We start from the raw sequence: 19,736 nt of genomic DNA on the forward strand, positions 1-19,736 counted from the left end.
CTTGCCGCTCCGTCTGATGTCCCTTCGACACGAGCACTGGGTCGCCAATCAACCCACTTTTCCGTGCGAGACAACATTCTATATCGCCGCAACTACATGCCCGACGGTCTAAAATGGCTCCTTGTTATACCTCGTCATATGCGCTCTGACATCTGCGCGTGTTTTCAAGCTGATCCCCTGAGCGCTCATGCCGGCGTCTTCAAAACTTACACAAGGTTGCGTCAGCGCTATTGGCGAGGCATGTACAACTTTGTGCAAAAGTACATTCAGTCTTGTACTACATGCCAACAAGACAAGACACCCACCCACTGTTTAACAGGACCACTGCAGCTGCTACCGTGCCCGTCTCGTCCGTTCGACCGCATCGGCATTGACCTCTACGGCCTGCTTCCATGTTAGAGGGTGTGGAAATCGGTGGATTGTTGTCAGCGTAGACCACCTTACTCGCTACGCTGAGACTGCCGCTCTGCCAGCAGCGACCGCCCGTGACGTTGGTTTCTTCATCCTTTGCAATTTTGTTCTTCGCCACGGTGCTCCCCGAGAACTACTGAGTGATAGAGGCCGTATCTTCCTGTCTGAGGGCGTCCAAGCCCTCCTTGCTGAGTGCAGGATAATTCACCGCGAATCGACTGCATACTATCCCCAAACCAACAGTCTGATCGAGCGGTTCAATCGCACACTTGGCAACATGTTGCGGATGTACATTTCATCCAATCACTCCAACTGGGACACCGTATTCCGATTTGTTACGTTCGCCTACAACACCGCGACGCAAGCGACCACCAGCTTTTTCCCCTTTTTCCTTGTGTATGGCCGTGAGCCTTCATGCCCATTGGACACCATACTGCCGTACTAACCTGATGCTACAGAGTATACTCTGCTTTCCGAAGTCGCCAAATATGCTGACGATTGCCGTCAGCTGGCACGTGCCCTGACTAGTGAGACTCAGGAACGTCAAAAGAAATGACCATACTCATCAACCACCGCACAACTTTGCTCCTGGTTCGCTTGTGTGGCTTCGGATACCAGCCCACGTTCCTAGCCTTTCTTCTAAACTCCTGGCGCGTTATGACAGTCCGTACCATATCTAGGCCACTTCACCGGTCACCTACATCGTCGAACCGCTCACAGTGTCACCAGATCTGCATTGTCGTGGACGAGAGACAGTACATGTCAACCGCCTGAAACTGTATTACGACCCACTCATCTTCTCCGCTCCCTGAGTCGCCAGGATGGCTACGTTTCGATCATTGGCTACACCCTCGTTCATTGCCCGCCCACCTGCTTTACCTCCTCTCCTCTTTAAAGGAACCCTACCTGTATATACTGTGCCGAGGAAAGAATATGTCGCCTTGAAAAAGACAAGTTCACTTGTCAAAACATTGGCTCCCTCTTTTACCTTGTTTTCGTTTTGCTCATTGTCTTGAATTTCCATCACCCACATTCCCCATCGTTTCCTTAGAGTTCTTATATCAGACATTCCTGGTGAAAGCTCTCGTGTGGAGTACACATTCTCTAAACTTGACAAAACTCGCTGAAAAATTGAAGTTCTTATTCCCGTCTGCAGGGCTCTTCTTCAGTTTCAGTTTATTATTCTTTAAGTACAATAAATTGGTAAGAGACAATATACAGACGAGGGTCCTAAAGTCAATAACTGCAACGGGACCCTCGGTTAATAATAACAGTGTAGAGCTGTATTAACGAAGAGCAAGCTAACTAAAACAAACAAATACAATCACAAACATACAACATAGAAAAATAAGGTGAATGAAAACAAATTGAATGTATACAAGCCTATAGTGCATAAAAGAAAAACTGTCAATACATACAAATGACAAATGTAGTGTAATGAATGACGTAAACTTAGTTACACATATAAAACAGCTTAAGGGCATGACTAAATGTATGAAAGGATGAAGATTTAATTTCGTAACTTTGTGATTATGAAGCTGAAAAGAAAAGTAATGTACTGAAATGAAATTTTTAATTGGCTGACGTATTGGTGCCTGAAGGTGACATATAGTCAACTCTCGTTAATTCAGCCTCGGGTAATTACAGTTTTAGTCTAATTTGAATGTACTGGGAAGTCCCAGTCAGAAACCATACATTAGCCATTAAAAAGTACTTATTTAGTTCGAATGTGAAACCATGCTGCTTCGTTCAATGTGATCTACGCTTGCATCCCCTCATACACACAGCAGTGTTGCTAAGGCATGAAAACATGGTAAATTCAGCAGGCAGCACATACTGTTTTCCTAGACATGAAGCAGTTTTATATTCACTTTTACTTTTAGTTTCAGAAGTTTAGTTTTCTTTTCAGCTCAGTGAAAAGGCAGCATGTGTCAGTGCTCGTTGCTGCATGCAGGTTGAGTCATGCTTCAACTGCAAAAGCAGAAAAACATTACAGACTGCTTCGAGCAGTAAAAAAAGTTGCAATTTCGCCTGACAGGTGAAGCATTGATTGTGATAGCAAATTATTAGAAATCTATTAACTGTGTGAAGTGCTGTAAACATTTGCTTACTAGTAACTAAACGAACGAGCATGGCATCACACACGCACAGGCAAACAGGAACAAATCTCACTCGAATACAATCGGGACACTCGCTGTCAGAATGCTGGTGTGATGAAGAATGGCGGCGGCAGCGAGCTTCATACTGTCGCTCATCATCAGCCTGTTTTATGTCCACTGCAGGACGAAGGCCTCTCCCTGCGATCTCCAATTACCCCTGTCCTGCGCCAACCAATTCCAACTAGCGCCCGCGAATTTCCTAATTTCATCGCTCCGCCTAGTCTTTTGTCATCCTCGATTGTGCTTTCCTTCTCTTGGTACCCATTCTGTAACCCTAATGGTCCAATGGTTATCTAACTGGCGCATTACATGAGCTGCCCAGCTCCATTTTTTCCTCTTGATGTCAATTAATATATCGTCTGTACCCGTTTGCTCTCTGATCCAAACCGCTCTTTCTGTCTCTTAACGATATGCCTAGCAATCTTCGTTCCATCGCTCTTTGCGCGGTCCTTAACTTGTTCTCAAGCTTCTTTGTCAGTCTCCAAGTTTCTACCCCATATGTCAGCACAGGTAAAATGCACCGATTGTACACCTTCCTTTTCAATGATAATGGTAAGCTTCCAGTCAGGAGCTGGCAATGTCTGCCATATGAGATCCAACCCATTTTTATTCTTCTGTGAATTTCCTTCTCATGATCAGGGTTCCCTGTGATTAATTGATCTAGGTAAACATACTCTTTCACAGACTGTAGAGGCTGACTGGCGATCCGAAACTCTTGTTCCTTTGCCCGGCTATTTATCATTATCTTTGTCTTCTGCATATTAATCTTCAACCCCACTCTTACCCCCGAATGCAGAGATCTAACTTGGATCGGGCTTGGACTTGACTTGGCGAAGTCGGCCCGAAGCAAGAGGCGGACTTCAAAACGCCCAAGTCGGCTTTCGCGTTTCATAGACGCTCAAGCTGACTTGCTTCGTCAAGTCAAGACTGTGCTTCAATGCAAAAGCAGGTTGCTCGTCTGTGTTCGAGGTTAACAATAAATTTATTAGCGTAAGGCACGTTGTAGAGCAAAAAAGTATGTATCTTTCCAAATTTCTACCAGGGCATAAGTGCTGAAGTATAGTTTGCGTAAATTTGTTCCATCTGGCTACGTCCGCCGCTGTGATGGGCAGTGTTGCTTGCGGAAAGCGCGCGTTCCCGGCGGGTCTAAGTGGTCTTCAAGTTTCGGTGTTTTGGCGCGCTTTTTGAGTTGCAGGTTTCGCCATTTTTTCAAGTCGCTGCTACACTTTTAGGCGACCGTGTATTTGAGCGCAAATCAATTTTATGGTCACATTTATTTTGGTTTTAGCTTATCTTTAACTCAGAAGTCTTGTTGCATGTTTGTTGCCGTAGAGAAGCGAACGAAATGGTTGGTTCGTATGGTGGTCTTTAAACGGCTTTTGTTCTCGATTGCCGCAAGGCGTTCATCCGCCGTCTGGACCGGCAACCGGATACAAGAGGCCGAGACGAGGCATACGGTCGGTTTCTGAGGGAGCTCGCGCGTCCCTTTTCGCCTATAGGCATTCCAGGAGGAAGGCGACGGCCCGTGTTCTGCTCGGGCTACGTGACCCTTTGAAGAAAAAGCCAACCTATTCGAACGCACTAGGCCGGAGTCACAAACAAGAAAAAAACTGCAACATGTGCTGCGAACGAAGAGTACCGAGCGCCGTTGAGTCCCCTGCCCGGACCCATATGGGTGACAACACCCGATAAAAAACAAAATAAATAAGTAAAATGACACGTGCAAACGATTTGTCTGCTTCGCATGGAGGGTTTGTCGAGAACAACGAGAGGGAGAGTGCGGCACAGTCGTAGACATCGCAAATTGGCAGTGTGTGTCGTCTGCTAGGAAAGTGTCGTCTGTTAGGAAAACAAGTTGTGGGGCTCGCGCGACGGCCGCGCGCCGCATTGGTACGAAATTTCTGTTCTGTCAACAGGCTTTGACGCTGAAATGTCGCACTCACGTACGGTCTCCTCCCAAGGAAATGCACCGCAACGCAAGACGGCAGCCCGTTTTAAAGACGACGAAAAGAGCCTGCCGACGACACTCCTGAACGACTACAAGCATATTGTGGAATGCAAGAAAACTAATGTCGCGTCGTTGACCAAGAAGAATCAGACATGGAAAGAAATAGCAAAACATTAGAATGCCAACCACGGGATTACGCGGCGCGATCACCTGCAACTGAAAAAATGCTGGACCAACCTGAAGCAAAAGCGGAAAGAGGAAGCTGCGGAAGAAAAGGGAAAGCGCCACAAAACTGGTAAGCGCACATGTTCTGCATGACTGACTTATTTGGGCTACTTTTTATTATGTGTAGTCACAGGAGATAAGAAAATACGCTCGCAATCAATCTTTCCGCGACTGCGGGAAGCGCACCAGCATCGGGCGCGGGTGCTTCGCGGTGAGCAGAGTCACCTTTCCAACTGCGCGGCACACTGTTGACTGAGGAATGCGGACCGGACCTCCGGTGACTGTTTGAAACGTGCCAGCGCCGTAAAACATCACAGCCATCAGCAAGTGCAGCATGGGAGGCACACAGTCGGTCCTCTGTTGTCCCCGCTTACCCGGATAGGCAACATAGCGAAAAGTCGCACGGCATTCTTCTTGAATCTGTAGCGACCGAGAAATTGTTCGTCGTCGTACAGCTCCATCGGATTCCCTCGGTCACGTAGGGTGGGTCGCGGAATTTTCGGCAAGGGCTGCGTCTCTGAAAATGCTGTATCCATGGCGTAGCAAGCAAACTCGAAAGCAGCTAACCTCCGCGCGACGTCCGTTCGGGAAGCTGCCATGTTGGAATAACACACGAAGTCAGTTTCAAGCTAGCCCGGGAGCAGACTTCAAACTTGAGCGGACTTCGACGCAGCCAAGTCGTTCGCAAGTCGTCCGCAAGATCAAGCACGATTTACGACGCGCGGCGAAGCTGTCTTGAGACTGCCAGAAGTCAAGTTCGAGCCAAGTTAGATCTCTGCATTCGGGGGTTACACTCTCTCTGTTAAGGTCCTCAATCATTTGTTGTAACTTGTCTGAATTGTTACTGGATAGAACAAAGTCATCAGCAAACCCAAGGTTGCTGAGATATTCGCCGTCAACCCTTACTCCTAAGCCTTCCCAGTTTAATAGCTTGAATACTTCTTCCAAGCATGCAATGAATAGCATTGTAGAGATTGTGCCTCCCTGTCTGAAACCTTTCTGTATAGGTATCTTCCTGCTTTTCTTGTGTAGAATTAAGGTAGCTGCAGAACCTCTGTAGATATTTTTCAAGATATTTACGTGTTTTGTACTCCTTTATTACGTAATGCCTCTATGACGCTGGTATCTCTACTGAGTCAAATGCCTTTTCGTAATCTATGAAAGCCATATAGAGAGGCTTATTGTACTCTGTGGATTTCTCGATAACCTGATTGATGACATGGATGTGATCCATTGTAGAGTATCCCTTCCTGAAGCCAGCCTGTTCCCTTGGTTGACTAAAGTCCAGTGTTGCCCTTATTCTGTTGGAGATTATTTTGGTAAATATTTTATATAATACTGGGAGTAAGCTAATGGGCCTATAGCTTTTCAATTCTTTAATGTCTACCTTTTTGTGAATTAGTATAATGTTTGTATTCTTCCAGTTTTCTGGGACGTTTGCAGTCAATAGACACTTCGTATAAAGAGCCGCCAGTTTTTCAAGCATTATGTCTCCTCCATCTTTGATTAAAGCGACTGTTATTCCATCTTCGCCTGCCGCTCTTCCTCGTTTCATGTCTTGCAAGGCCCTTCTGACCTCATCACTAGTTATAGGAGGAGTTCCTGTATCTTATTCATTACTGTTTCTACTTGAGGTATCCTGACTCCTCTGGGTACTGTGCAGGTCAGTATAGAATTCTTCCGCTGCTTTTACTATATCATCGAGATTACTGATGATATTACCCTGCTTATCTTTCAGTGCATACATCTTGGTTTGTCCTATGCCGAGTTCTCACTGATTTCAGGCTGTGTCCATTTTTTACGGCTTCTTCAGTCTTTCTCACGTTATCTTTCTCACTTCTCTTTCTCACTTTGTTGATCACTTTTGACAGTTTTGCAAATTCTATCCTATCTCTTGAGTTGGACACTTTCATTCTTTGTCGTTTCTTTATTAGGTCCTTTGTTACTTGGGAGAGCTTGCCTACTGGTTGCCTTGGTGCATTACCTCCACTTCAATTGCTGCCTCTGAAGCCAACCTAGTTACGGTTTCATTCATTAGCTCTATGGCACCATCATCTCTGTTCAAAGGCAGCTTATTTGTTTGCAAGTACCAGCCTGAATTTGTTTGCTTTTACCCTTACTGCCTCTAGGTTCACCTGTTTCTTCTTGACCAATTTGACTGTTGCTCACTTTAACGTGAACCAGGCATGCGAGACACGTCATCAGTTATCTCGCTATCTCGGATCGGCTAGCCTTTGAAACAGGTGCAGCTTACCTCCAAGACAGAGTGCGTGCGTCAGCACTGAGCTGCGCCACACGCAGCGGTAGATTGAGTGATGACTTAATACTGCTAATAATAGTTTTGTACTCATATTTTGAAGATATGAATCGAGCAGCATGGTTCTGGACAGATTCTATTGCACCGATTAGATATGTTTGATGTGGACACCAAATTGCAGAAGCATATTCAAGTTTCGGTCGAAAAAAGTTTCGTATGTCATTTTACAGATGGTAAAGGGTGACAATGGTAATGTTCTTCTGATGGAGCCTAGTGTTTTAGAGCTGTCGGCCATCAGGTTCGTGATATGTTTTGACCAGTTTAGATTGCTAAGGACTAGGATACCGAGGTAACAGTATGTTTGTACTTGCGAGATTTTGACTGTATGTAATGAGGATGCATAGGTGATGTTAGTGTGCTTGCGGGCAATTTGAATAAATTTGCATTTAAAAATGCTAAGCTGCGTCAACCACTTAGTACATTAGTTATCTATTAAATGCACGTCGTTCTGAAGAATGACCTGGTCACACTCAGTAGAAATTTTGCAATAAAGGACACAGTTGTCTGTGAAAGGGCATATAGATGAAATACCACAAGGAAGGTCATTATTACAGATGAGAAAGAGAATTGGACCAAGGACTGATCCTAGTGGAACTCCAAAATATACCTTGGCTGAGGCTGAAGGACTTCCTCTTATAACGGTGTACTGAAGGCGGTCGGTGAGGAAGAATTTAATCAGGGTTAAAATTTGCGAGTCTAGGCTGAGAGAAGAGAGTTTCCAAATTAGTCGTAGATGGGAAACACAATCAAATGCCTTTGAGAAGTCTAAGAATGTTACGTCAGTTTGAAACAATGAATCCAGGTTTAAATGAAGCTCAGTGGTAAATTCAAAAAGCTGCTATTCACAAGACCAGACCGGAAGCCGTATAGATTGGTGAAAAAGAACCAGTTGTTATCAAGATGTAGGGCGATTTGAGAGTAAATTATATGTTTCATTAGCTTGCAGGCAATGCACATTAAAAAGATTGGGCAATAATTTGAAGGATCAGACCAGTTACCACTTTTGAATATCGGGACTACTTTGCTAATCTCTCATTCATCTGGAAGCATGCTTTCAGTGAGGGATTGAGTAATGATGATTTGTAATAAATGACTTGATGGGACTACGGTTGCTTTGAGCATCTTAGCAGACGTTATCGGAGCCAGGACTCCTTGATAATTTCAACTTATCGATCGACTTTTCGGTGCCTGCTGCTGTAACTGTAACGGGCAGCACCTGAGAAAATTTGGGACCAGGAAAGTTTGGGATGTTATAATGCAGTTCATGAGTGCAAATCGAAGAAAAGTAGAAGTTCATCACATCAGATCGTTCGTCAGGCGACCCGTGTGAACCGTCTGGGTTAGAAAGTGATAGGTTGTGTGATTAATAACTAGAAGGGGAAATCAGATTCCAGAATTTTTGTGAATTCTTGCTCAATATTTTTAGTAGATCCTGATAAAAGAACTTCCTTTTGGACGTTTTCAAGAGGCTTGCATACTCTTTCAGACGTGAAGTATTTTTCCCACCTGAGGGCTATGCGAAAAATGTATTTTTTCTTCTGAGATAGCTTCTTTAGGGCACTACTGAACCAGGTTTTGCCAGAATCACCACGAATGTAATGTCTGGAACACAGGCTTCAATTAGTGCCAAGAGTTTGTGCTGGAATATTAACCAGTTTCGGTTAATGCTGTATTTACTCGATTCTAACGCGCACCCGTTTTCCATGACCGAAAAGAAAAATGAAAACCTCGATTGTAATGCGCACCCGTTTTCCATGACAAAAAAAAAAGGGTAGAATACTGTGCACCTCATGCTTTCATATAGAAATACTATTTTCTCTAATTTGGGAAAAACAGATTTATTCTCAATACACTAAAGTTGCGGTGAATAAAAACAAAAATGGAAGCGACGTACCTTGCCGCCAAAATTTTCATCGCGCCGGTGTGAGTCGCGTGGGGCAGTAGATATCACTCGTCGTAGCTATCAGACAACTCCTTATAGCTATCAACAGACCAGAGCATTTCATCCTCGGTGCCGTCCGTGGCATTCGAAATCCCGCACTTTTTAAAGGCCTTGTTGCCCATGGTAGACCATGCATCTTTCACCCAATTTAGCAAAGTCCTGCAGCGAGGCACGCATCATTTTATTGGCAGGCGTGAATTTGTGGCAGCCACTGACAAGCCATTTGGTGTAAAGCGCCTGAATTCTTATCTTTCACTCGCTTGTTCAAACAAACATCGAGCAGCTGGAGGTGCGATGTCATGCTGCCTGGTATCACGACAAAGTCGGGGTTGCATGCAGCCAGGTTGTCCTTGATGCGCTGGTCAAAGTGGCACCTGAACACGTCGAGCATAAGCATCCCACACAGACAAACTGCCGCTGGGTCTCTTCCACCTAACATTATTAATCCAGTCAGCGACCAAGTCCGTGGTCATCCAACCTTTTTCATTTGCTTGCGCAATCATGCTACTCAGAAACACAATTTCGCATTAGCCCTTTCTGTAGGGCTAACTGCATCGCCCGTACTTTGAGCAGATCGGTCGTCACAGGCCGCTGTGTGGCTCGCTGCTCTTGCATGTATTCCGTCAGCAGCTCTTCTATTTTGGCGAACCGGCCCTGCTTCGGTCCAGTGAAACCTTTCCTTGTTGCTTTGCTGGCGAAAATATTCTCCTTCTGCTTGCGCCAGCCCTGCACGCAAGTTTCAGGAACTCTGAACGCCTGTGATGTGGCCCGATTTCCGTCTGTCTCCGCGCACATGATAACTTTCCTTTTAAATGCAGCATTATGGTGGACTCGGCTGGTCTTTGCAGTCGGCGCTTCGATGCTGATTGAATAAATGCAGAAAATGGAAAGACAGGCGGCAGACTAGTGTTGTGTCGGCAGCGGCAGGCTAGCGGGGGGGCCCCGACGGGCGAACGCGCGGCCAGCGCCGGCGCAGTGAAGGAGACACGGAGCTAACTGCTCTCGATGAAAACCGGAACGAAGACTCTGCCGACCCGCGGCCGTTTATTACTTATAAAGGCTTCACACGCTAGATGACACCTCCCGATTGGTACAAGCTAGTCACATGACAGAAGGGGGGTGCGCCATCTAGCTAAACAACTACAAAACATACATGTACGATGACACAGAGATCTGACAGGGGGCGACACTATACTACATCATCCCCCCCTGGAAACAAAGCAAGCATACAGTGAAACGCGCACACATGACGCGCACTTAAGTCCAAGGACAAATTCAGTTCGTTCCCCGCCCAAGTTCACATACACGCGCACCAGTCTTGGGCACCAAAACACAGGCAGTCACTCAACCAAAGTCTGACAAGGAACATGGCACAAAACTCACTGCACCGCAACAAGGAGCACTTTATACCTGTGTTAATGAAACATGTGGACTGTCTGCTAAATGTCACAACGAGGCCCTTAGCCGTGGCATTTCGAAGACGGAAATACACTCTACACTACAGAAACAAAATCATCGAGCCACGGAGGCCGTTTTCTGTCACGATGAGGACGCGTGCGTACCTCAGAAGAACTTTGGGGGTTGCGACGCGTATCGGTCGACTTCAAAGACCTAGTCGTCCCACTACTATTTACCTCCCCCTGGTTGGAAAACTGAATGTGGTTGTCGCTCAAAGCTGGAGAGGGTTGCCCAGGAAGCTCCTCTCGACGTCCCAACAAGTCCTGGGATGCTACCGATTCCCCCACGGAATCAGAAATGATTGCCGACTGTGTAGACTCTGAAGCGATACAGTCAGATGCACTACTTAAGTGATGCCTGTGAAAGGACGATGTCACTACAGACGAGTCATCGGAATGACTATCCAAGTTTGAATACGAGTACAAAAAGTTTCTATCACTTGTACACAATGTACTACCTGCTGGATCCTTCATCACTACGGTTAACTTAGACACATGCCACGTCTTCCCATCACTGAGTACAAAAATAGATCGTCCTATCTGGGCCTTGACTTAACAAGGTTTACTGTACTTAAAGAATCCTTTCCTGTTAAATCTTATTCTGACAGTGTCTCCCACCTTGATACGAGTTGCCTGAGCACCTCTACGTTTGTCTACGTACTGTTTAGTCTGCGACTGTTTCTGCAAGACCCTTTCTTGAACTTGAGACACAAGACTGTCCTGTTCCCGTAGATGTACACAGAGCCGCATGGTTCCATCCTTCTTGCGCACCACCACGAGTGGAGACACCCACTCAGTAGCCTCGACGCGCTCGATGACGTCGCAGTCCTCGAGACGTCGCCATTCATGTGTGCCCTGGTCACGGAGAGCCAGGGGTAGTCGGCGCAACTTTGAAGATACTGGTTTCGCATCTTGCTGCCGATGAATTCGGTGCACAAAGTTGTTGACGAGGCCCAACTCGTCACTGGAAAGGTGATCAAAACCCGGAGGCACACCTGTGGGGCTCTGTACTGAAGGAAGCGATGGTAGACGACATGTCAGCGACGTACCGTCGATCTGTATGCCCAAGCGTTGGATGGCGTCTAAACCCAGCAGTGATGTTCCTGTAGTCGTTACGTGGAACGTGACGGAGCATGACCTTTGGAAAAACTGGACAGTGGCTTGAAACAGGCCTTGAATGTCGATGCGTTGCTTGGAGAAATTTTTCAAGTCCACTGTTGTTTGTGACAGTCTGTGCTGTCGACCAAAGTGCTTTCCAAAATCTTCGGCCGTCATCAATGAGGCAGACGCTCCCGTATCCACCGGCAGTCGCATGGAGACGCCGTTCACTACGACCGGAACTTCCAAATCTTTTTTTAGTTTCGAAAGCGCTTACCGTCAAGACAGACGCGGACGGCTGCCCTGCGGAAGTTGAAGACAGCGTCTCTGCGGAAGAGACGTGTTGAACAGTACGGGTTTTTCGGCATACCGATGCAAAATGGCCCAACGTGTGGCAGGCGTTGCACCGCCAATTCCTTGCTGGACAATTCCTGTACGTTGCAATATGCTTCGTGCTGCCACACCGATCGCATGCACCACGGTTCCCGGAGGAGCCATGTGCGAAATGTCGGCCCTCTCGGCGGCTTCCCGGAAGAAGTCGGCCCTCTCGGCGGCTTCCCGGAAGAAGTCGGCCCTCTCGGCGGCTTCCCGGAAGAAGTCGGCCCTCTCGGCGGCTTCCCGGAAGAAGTCGGCCCTCTCGGCGGCTTCTCGGAAGAAGTCGGCCATCTTGGCGGCTCCCCGGAAGAAGTCGGCCATCTTGGCCCGTCGACGGAACGCCAAGTTGAGATGCCTCAATTCTTCGTACATTTTCGGAGCCGAACGCGCGGTTCGCTCGATGCAAGGCTTCTAACGAGCGTCCAATTTCTTCTGCCTTGTCCAGGGACAGGGTTTCGCCATGAGCCAGCAACTTTTCGCGAACGCTGACGTTCGCTACCGCATGTATGATTTGGTCTCGGACGCGCTCGTGATAGGTTGCGGCGAAGTTGCACTGTACCGCCTTCTCCTTCAATGCGGTTACGAATTCCAGGAATCCTTCTCCCTCGAACTGCTTTCGACTGGTGAATTCGTGCCGTTCCGCCAGGACATTTGTTGACGCGGCGAACAGCCGGTCAAGCCGCTGCAAGAGTCTCGGAAACTCTGACGCTGGCGGGACTGCATCACTTGACGTTGACGATGCGCCGGTCGACTGCCTTGCTGCTTCGGTTGAAGCTGACGCTGCGCTGGTTAACTGCCTTGCTGCTTCCTGCTCCTCGTCTGCGAAGTACTTCCGTTGTCCCTCACGCCCGAGAGCGCTGACGAGCGCGGACGGTCGTCGCGCGTCCGTCCAGTCGCCACCCCCGGCCGCTTCGAGGTGGGCCTGAAAAATTTTTTTCCGTCGATGCCATGGAATTAACGGTGGCCCGGGCAATTCCAGAAAAACGGGAAGGTTCGCCGTGAAAGACGCCATGCCCGGTAGCGTGCAGGAGACAGTGCAGAAAACAAGCCGGAGCTCGCAGCAGGAATGGGGCAAGGAAGAACAAAGGGGCGAGAAGGCCTAGGCTCGGAAGCCTCGCGACGCCGAGTGCGTCGGCGGCGTTTGCTTGCCGTGCGGACACGGGAAGGGTCGCTTCACTTACGAAGCTCGTTGGTTTCCCGGGGCTTCGGTCGGAACCGCTGCGGGAATCCCATCCTCGTCGCCAAAAGATGTTGTGTCGGCAGCGGCAGGCAAGCGGGGGGCCCTGACGGGCGAACGCACAGCCAGCGCCGGCGCAGTGAAGGAGACACGGAGCTAACTGCTCCCGATGAAAACCGGAACGAAGACTCTGCCGACCCGCGGCCGTTTATTACTTATAAAGGCTTCACACGCTAGATGACACCTCCCGATTGGTACAAGCTCGTCACATGACAGAAGGGGGGTGCGCCATCTAGCTAAACAACTACAAAACATACATTTACGATGACACAGAGATCTGACAGGGGGCGACACTATACTACAACTAGGTTACACCAGCGCCTGGTTACACGTACAACATGGAGGTATGCACATGGAGGAAGCTACGGCAGCTAGGCTAGAAGTGCGTACGAGGCGGCCATTTTTCGAATGCTGATGGCAATATGGCAATGCGAATTTAGGGTCGTACGTACTCGATTCTAAAGCGCATGCAATTTACGGACCCGTTTTATTAGAAAAAAGGTGCGCGTTAGATTCGAGTAAATACGGTAGTCCTGGAAGGAGCGAGCTGTTTAAAGGTGTTAAAAAATCCATGAGTTCAGTGTTTACAGTAGTGAAATCTGCTTTGTCATAATCACAGATGACCTTAGTGGAAGGGTTACGGGGAGGCTTCAACACTGCTAGGTAAAATAAAATGATGTTATGATCACTGAGACCGTTAGCACAAGACATTGAATGAACCATTTCTGGGTGCGAAAGAAAAACTAGGTCAAGGGTGTTGTTGATCCTAGTTAGCATACTGGCTATCTGTGTAAGATTATAATACATAAGTACAAGATCGAGGAATTTTTTGGATTGACCAGAAGCAGCACCTAAAGTATCCCAGACTATATAAGGGTAATTGAGATTGCCGTAGAGTATAAGGTTGGCCCTAGGAAAGCGGTTGTTGAAATCAGGGACAGTGTGTAGTTCTTTCACAAAGGAAATGGCACAGTCAGGTGCACGATAGCAAGTGATGAGTATGTTAGAGCTTCGAGGCAGAGATATGTTCATGCAGAGAATTTCGTGATGGCATTCAATATTGTGGGTTGAGGAAGGTAGGCTGGGATTCACGAGAACTAGAACACCACTGCCTTTCTGTCCAACTGTGTCACGTCTGTGCACAGAAAATGGCATATTACTCAATAGCTCATCGGATGAGCTATTGATCTGATATCAGGGGTTAGCCATGTTTCTGTAAAAACGGCAATGTCAGTAAGGTTATCTTCCAGAATGGCTTCGACACGTTCCCTTTTAGGAAAGTAGCTATGGATATTGGCAAGTAGAGCTGATATTCTGTGGTGTGCAGGTGTGCTGACAGGGCGATGTACTGGCTGATACGATGTTAGCTGTGGAAGCTTTGGAAAACACGGTGAACGCTATATTTTCAACTCGAGTACAGAATACGATCTGGCATCGTAAGTGTACTGCTTGTTACCAATGACTAGCTTATCAAGCGGATCTTAAAAGGCAATTGCCTTTTAAGATTGAGGCCATACGCATATAGCTTAGCTTGAGCTTTGCGTACACGTGTAGAATAATCTAATTGAAAATGACGTCTCCTTCAGTTGAGATCCAGCAGACAAAATAGTCGATTTCGTTTTATAGCTGCTTAGTTTGACAATGGGATGTTGTTTATCATCACAGAAGCAACAAAGCCTATGAGCTTACTTGATATCAGAACTCGAGATTGTCACTTCAAGTTGCTTTGCGCAGAATGATATGATATGCGACTCAGACTTCGCCCATGTTTCGCCACTGACCTCTGCAATCCCGAAAAACAGCAGGTGGTTTCGACAAAGGCAGTTCTCTGAATCATTGCATTTCTTTGCAAGCTCCTTGATTTCTGAGGACATCTTTTCAAGAATAGTATTAGCGACAGGTTGGTCATTGGATTGGAAGGCTTCAACTTTTTTTTTCTAGTACATCAACACGGCTGGAGAGACCACTGACAAGATTTTCTATATTTGTCTGAGCAGAACGGATCAAAGCAAGCTCGGACAACATGGTGTTTTGTGAGAGATCCATTTGGGCAATGGCCTCTGATGTGGGTTCAAGGGTTGGGGTTCCAGAGTTCAATTCAATGTCACCAGACAAAACAAGTAAGAGAAAAACCAGATGGCCATTGATACAGAAAAAACAAAGTAACTGGCCTAACAGCCACTGCCAACTGTCAAGTGCATCCAGATGGCACGACACCACAAATAAGAAAGGATCACTACATCGAATTCATTTCGCATTCGGGAGATAACTAACCTGCAGTAGAATGGGTATCTTTGAGACCTTGCTCGTTGTGGCAGCGTGCCCCAACTGGCCTCCAGATGGCGGCAGTTCATGTAGACTAGGCAGATCACCAGTGCTGATTGTAGCGCTTGGTTGCCAGGCGAAGAAGTTGTCGATGCCAGCAACAGGTGCATACAGGGTGCCATTGCTGTTTGTCGGGTGGTGTTCGGGAAACCTGCAGTCCGTGTCGCAGAAAAGTAGTGCCTAGGTGGGCTTGGTCGGCAGACGGGTGCTGAATTCCGAGGGAAACATCAAAAGCAGGAAAACCTGCAGTAGGATTAGCATCTTTGAGACCTTGCTTGTTACATATGCACAATAATTAGCAGCAAGCGAAGTAAGTTTTTTGTGGCACTGGTGACTTTTTTTCCTGTCTGCTCTTTCTTTCCATTGCTTTGCAGTTCATAGTGCTGTACAGCAAGGATGGAGAGGTCTATGGAAGTGCCAAGATTCTGGGCCTTGGGCCAAGCCTGTACGAGGAACAGTGGCAGCCAGTACAAGCCTGTCCTCATCAAGCCAGTGGCAGCAAAAGCTAGCGTGCATATTTTTTTACTAGGACACTGACATTTTCTTTTCAGGGTAGTGAGTGAAAGCACTGTGGATAACTTAGCGACACATTGTTGATAACTTAGTGAGAAAATCACTAAATTTAACCGATATTTACAGGGAAATCTCGATATAACGAACTTCAGGGGACCACAGCAAATTGTTTATTCTGAAAGGGGGTCATAGTGGAAACCCCTAAATTAACCATTTTGCTTATCAACCTGTAAGTTGTCACCTTGTGAGCTATCCCCAATATCGTCGCTGTTGACTCTTGCCTCGCGCTGTCGCTATTTTCCATAGATTCCGCTGCCACACACCACTGCAGGTCTTTATATGGAGTGGCACGCGCAAAAGAGACGCTGAAGCCGAGAAAAACACCCAACAAAGAAGAAGCTCCATGTCGCTTATAAAGCGTGCCGTTTCTTTTTGTTTGTTTGTTTTTCACATTCCTTGCCGTGGACACCACAACTGTTTCGCTTGAGGCGGACACCTTAACTGTTCCAAATTGCAAGCATGTGTAACAACACTGTTCAGAAAGTGCAACCGTGTGGCATCCCCGTAAGCACACAGGTTATGTTTCTTCGCACACATAGCTGGTACAACCATACAAAGAAGCGCAAAAGAAAAAAAAGGCATGCGTAGAAAGAGTGAAGGAAGGAAGAGATGTGCTTCCATTGCTAGGTGACACTTGTCTGGGCAGAGCATGCGCTCGCAAAACCTGGTGCGCCATCTCCTCCGCTATAGAAAAAAAGAAAAGTCCCCTTCCAGCATTTTTTTTTTTTTTTCGTTCAGCACCGTCTCAGGTTTTTTGAACCCATTCGCCATGGCGTCTGCTTTCTGCGCCTTGTAATCTGCTAGTCTACTGTTCTGGCTGCCATGAAGGATACACGAAAATCTAACAGTCCCCAGATTTCAGAGTATGCATTCATAGTGCTGAGGCATTGTTAACATAAAAAAGAAACTGAATAAAGATTGTTATTCTGATAAGTTTGGTATTCTGAACTTTGTGGTACCAAAACAGTTTGACATTTTTGAGAGTTGAGATTTGGTTTATTTCACCACATCAGTGCATTTGTACTACAACAGAATATACCATTTATGGTGGTGATAGCAGGGTAAAAGCTGCATATCTGCAGCTTGACTAGCCCTGCCACCCCTTTGGCACGAAAGGCAGCAACATGTGGTACATAAGAGTGAGTCGTATGCAAAATTTACAATCAGAATTTAAAACCATAACACAAATGCTCAACATGTCATAATTACATCAGAAAGAAGAAGCTATAAAAGACACCATATTTAAAATTGAATTTGTAGACATTGCACATAAAGTGTCATCTGTTAGCTTGAATTTATTTATTACATCGGGTAGGCAATACTGTAGGAGCTGTGATCCATGGTTTGTACACGGCCACGGAGTGTGCTAGTGAACACTGTCTTGTTGAACACAGAGGGATTTAGAGTTAACTCTGCTAGTACGTATGTGGTGGCTGTTATGGATAAGTTCTGATCTGAATGTTGTTAAGAGATAGTATTTGTAGAAAGTTTCAATTTTTAAAATCTTAAATCTTGCAAATGATTTGGACATATGTGCATTGTATGATATACCTGCAATGCAACTTATGGCGTTTTTTTGTAATATGATTAAATTACGTAAGGATGTTTTGGTCCCAGTACCCCAAAATAGATGACAGTAGTGCAGATACAGAGTAAATGCAGCATTATATATACGAACAAGTTCTTGCTGTTCTGGTAATTTGTGATGACATTACCTTAGGATTCCTTCTACTTTACAAAGCTTAGTTCTTGTGTAACTTGTGTGGTGCTCCCAGGACATGTATTCATGAAATACAACTCCCAGTGTCGTTGCAAAGGAAGATAATTCTATTTTAACATTAATTAAGTATACAAAATTCAGCATAGGGCATGTTGTAGATTTGGCTCGAAAAAAAAAACAGCTTTTGTCTTACAACAGTTTATCTGTAAAGAGTTTTTTACCGTCCAAGTGTACAGCCTACTTAGTGTGTCATTTGCCAGTGCTTTGATGTTATCAACATTCATTCCAGAAAAGAACAAACTGGTGTCATCTGCTTCAATAACATACACTGCTCAACTGTCTACTCTTAGGACGTCGTTTGTAAAAATGATAGAACAAAAGTAGGCCAATTATACTACCCTGCGGCATGCCATGTGTAATTTTTGCTAGTGCAGACAGTTCTTTATTTATTGATACGCACTGGTGCAGATCGGTCAAGTAACTCTGAATTAAATTTAACATGACACCCCGAATTCCATAGCATTTTAAATTTTGCAGTAATGTTACATAGTTTATAGTATCGGAGGCCTTGGAGAAATCTATGAAAACGCCTAACGTTAATCTTTTCGTTTCTATATTTTTTAATATTAATTCCTTTTGGTGAAGCAACACACATTGGGTTGAGAGGTCAGGTCTGAAACGTAACTGCGATGGTGTTATAATCAGATGTTCGTCAAAAAATCTCGGCAGTCTAATAAAGATAATCTTCTCTAGTCCCTTTGCAAACACTGGCAATATTGAAATTGGCCTGTAATTACCCAGATTACTTTTTTCTCCCCCTTATATATTACAGTTACTTTGGCAGTTTTCATACATTGAAGAAAAGTACCGGTACGTAAAGCAAGATTGTACCTGTGTGTTATATACGGACTGAGGAGGTCAATAACAAAAATAATAGGTTGTAGCTTTAAACCATTGATGTCCTCATTCTTACTTACTTTAAAGCATCTAATATATTAATTGCCTCCTGTTCATTTGTTGGTGTGGCAAATAGGAAATTCTGTGTAGAAAGGGGCAAATAGTTTAGAGCTTTGGCATCATATGTACTACTTTCTAGAGTAAAATGCTCATTGAATTTGTTAGCCAGTTCAATTCCTTTGTATACTTTATTACATATCGTAAGCTCATCAATGTTGTTCTCCGGTCGCCTTACAGATATTACAGCATTTAATTTGTTCCACATCTTTTTCCTGTTTACCGCACCATCAAACAAAGTACTAATAGCCTTGTTACACAGCCGATATAACCACAGTTACGAGCAACTGCGGTTAACAGCATATAACTGCGGTTATTGTCAGTCGCGGTTCGCCGATGTTACACGGCATGTCAGCGTTCTCGGTTCGGGCAAAAATCGCCATCTTGTGTGGGATAAACAAACGCCATCATTACCAGAGCGAAGTTATGTATCCAATTATGTTAGTTATAGGAAACACAGTATATGTAAAACATGTTTTTATGTAAAATATGCACCCATCAGGCCAAAAACTGCAACTTGGATTAGTTTGTTCCGCGACATGATTAAGTATAGCCACACGTTGGGCAGCATACAAAAACAGTCTTACAACATTGCTCTTGTTTTGTTGGCAAGTGGTGCCAAGTGTGTTGCAACAATTTCATCACTTGTACGTTTGAGCGGCTGTTGGGTTGTTTCAGTCGAATTTATTGTTATTGGTGATGTATGAGCGGCAATGGCTTTAAGCAACTCTGTGTTTGATGCTGCACCCAATGACAGAGAGGAGGCAACTTTCTGGGTGTCTTTTGCTGCTCAACAGGCGCTGCTGCAACAGCGGCGCATCCAAGAGCGAAACATTTTCATAGAAGTGGAAATGCTGAATTCTGAGCGACGAAAAGCAGAAAGACGATGCAGACGTCTTGTGGTGATGTGTGCGCGGCTGTGTACGCATGAAAGG

General features: G+C 45.8%; 1 protein-coding gene across 1 annotated transcript in view; it reads left to right on the top strand.

The window, feature by feature from the left end:
• The window catches only part of LOC126529740 (mitochondrial tRNA-specific 2-thiouridylase 1), a 136,874-nt gene extending 119,874 nt beyond the window's left edge, over window positions 1-17,000 (top strand). Inside the window, exon 8 of the mRNA XM_050177242.2 lies at window positions 15,869-17,000. Within this exon, the coding sequence (XP_050033199.1) occupies window positions 15,869-16,003 (135 nt within the window). The 3' untranslated portion in view covers window positions 16,004-17,000. The remainder of the gene's footprint in view (window positions 1-15,868) is intronic.
• The last annotated feature ends 2,736 nt before the right edge of the window (window positions 17,001-19,736 follow it).

The sequence above is a fragment of the Dermacentor andersoni genome, chromosome 9 (genome assembly GCF_023375885.2).
Source record: "Dermacentor andersoni chromosome 9, qqDerAnde1_hic_scaffold, whole genome shotgun sequence".
Classification (NCBI taxonomy): Eukaryota; Metazoa; Arthropoda; class Arachnida; order Ixodida; family Ixodidae; genus Dermacentor; species Dermacentor andersoni.